Below are 1,305 nucleotides of genomic sequence, written 5' to 3' on the forward strand. Positions count from 1 at the left end.
GCCAAGTACAGTCCGGCTTCACGGTGTGGGGGCTCCCCTGCAAACCCCCCGCCTCCACCTCGCTCCCGGGGCGGACGTGCGCCCTCCATCCGCCCAGAGCCGCAGCGCTGGTTCCGGATACAGCCCCTTCGCCCCACAGCAGCGTCCCCCCGTGGGACTGGGGGCCCCGAGCTGTCCCCAGGCCCCTCTTGCCTTTCCAGTTATGAACTTCTGGGCCATGCGGATGATGAGGTAGGCCCAGAAGATGTGCAGCGACTGCAGCACCACCACCATGAAGTTGAAGAAGTAGTAGCCGAAGAAGGCAGGGTAGAGCTCTAGCGGATAAACCACCGTGCAGTGCATGATCCTGCCGGGAGAAGCAGCTCTGTTACGGGCAGGGACTGGTGTCTCACCCCCAGGGGGTCTCCCCGCCCCATGCCTCAGTTTGCCCCGCCCCGTGCCTCAGTTTCCCCACCCATTCCCCAGCGACCAGCACTCACCAAAAGGGCAGGATGACCAGGCGGGTGACGATGAAGACAGCGGCAAAGACGATGAAGATGTTGTTGCAGGTGTTTCTCCAGCCGGCGTAGTTAAACATCTTGGCGGACTGCGGGGGCAGAAGGGGGGTGAGTCGGGGAGGCCATGCGGGCCGTGGCCGTGGCGGCCTGGGGAGGGACGTACCTCCAGCAGATAGTCCGACGAGTCGTGCAGGGCCATGATGAGCGTCCCTGCACGGATGTAGTTGGCGAACCAGGAGAAGCTGATGAGGATGATGGTGGCGACGTGGTGGATGATTTGCTCTTTGAAGTCCTGCGCCCAGGAAAGGGGGAGCCGGGGCTAGAGCAGCCTGGCTCCGAGCCAAGCGCCCCGCCAGCCCTCTCACCTCCAACATCCCCTCCGTGGCCCCAGATCCCTCATGCCCACAAGGGTGAAGAAAACCCTGCTGAGACGTCCCCGTGTCCGCCACCCCGTCCCCACAGAGCCCCACCGCTGCAGCCCACCTTGCGCTTGACGTCGGAGGCGATGCTGAAGAGCAGGGACCAGTAGAAGGAGAGCTCGATCATGTAGTACCAGTACTGGGAGGGCAGCATGCTCTGAAAGCCAAGGGACAACCTCATGCCCACAAGGGTGAAGAAAACCCTGCTGAGACGTCCCCGTGTCCGCCACCCCGTCCCCACAGAGCCCCACCGCTGCAGCCCACCTTGCGCTTGACGTCGGAGGCGATGCTGAAGAGCAGGGACCAGTAGAAGGAGAGCTCGATCATGTAGTACCAGTACTGGGAGGGCAGCATGCTCTGAAAGCCAAGGGACAAGCTGGGGGGATCCT

General features: G+C 63.2%; 1 protein-coding gene across 1 annotated transcript in view; it reads right to left on the minus strand.

Moving 5' to 3' along the window:
- Positions 1-192: 192 nt before the first annotated feature.
- The window catches only part of CERS2 (ceramide synthase 2), a gene marked incomplete at its 3' end in the record, with an annotated part of 2,926 nt that continues 1,813 nt past the window's right edge, over positions 193-1,305 (minus strand). The window contains exons 6-9 of the mRNA XM_010291893.1: positions 1,181-1,273; positions 661-789; positions 480-586; positions 193-346 (exon numbers count right to left, since the gene is read on the minus strand). Of these exons, the coding sequence (XP_010290195.1) occupies positions 193-346; positions 480-586; positions 661-789; positions 1,181-1,273 (483 nt within the window). The remainder of the gene's footprint in view (positions 347-479; positions 587-660; positions 790-1,180; positions 1,274-1,305) is intronic.

The sequence above is a fragment of the Phaethon lepturus genome, unplaced genomic scaffold (assembly GCF_000687285.1).
Source record: "Phaethon lepturus isolate BGI_N335 unplaced genomic scaffold, ASM68728v1 scaffold30997, whole genome shotgun sequence".
Classification (NCBI taxonomy): domain Eukaryota; kingdom Metazoa; phylum Chordata; class Aves; order Phaethontiformes; family Phaethontidae; genus Phaethon; species Phaethon lepturus.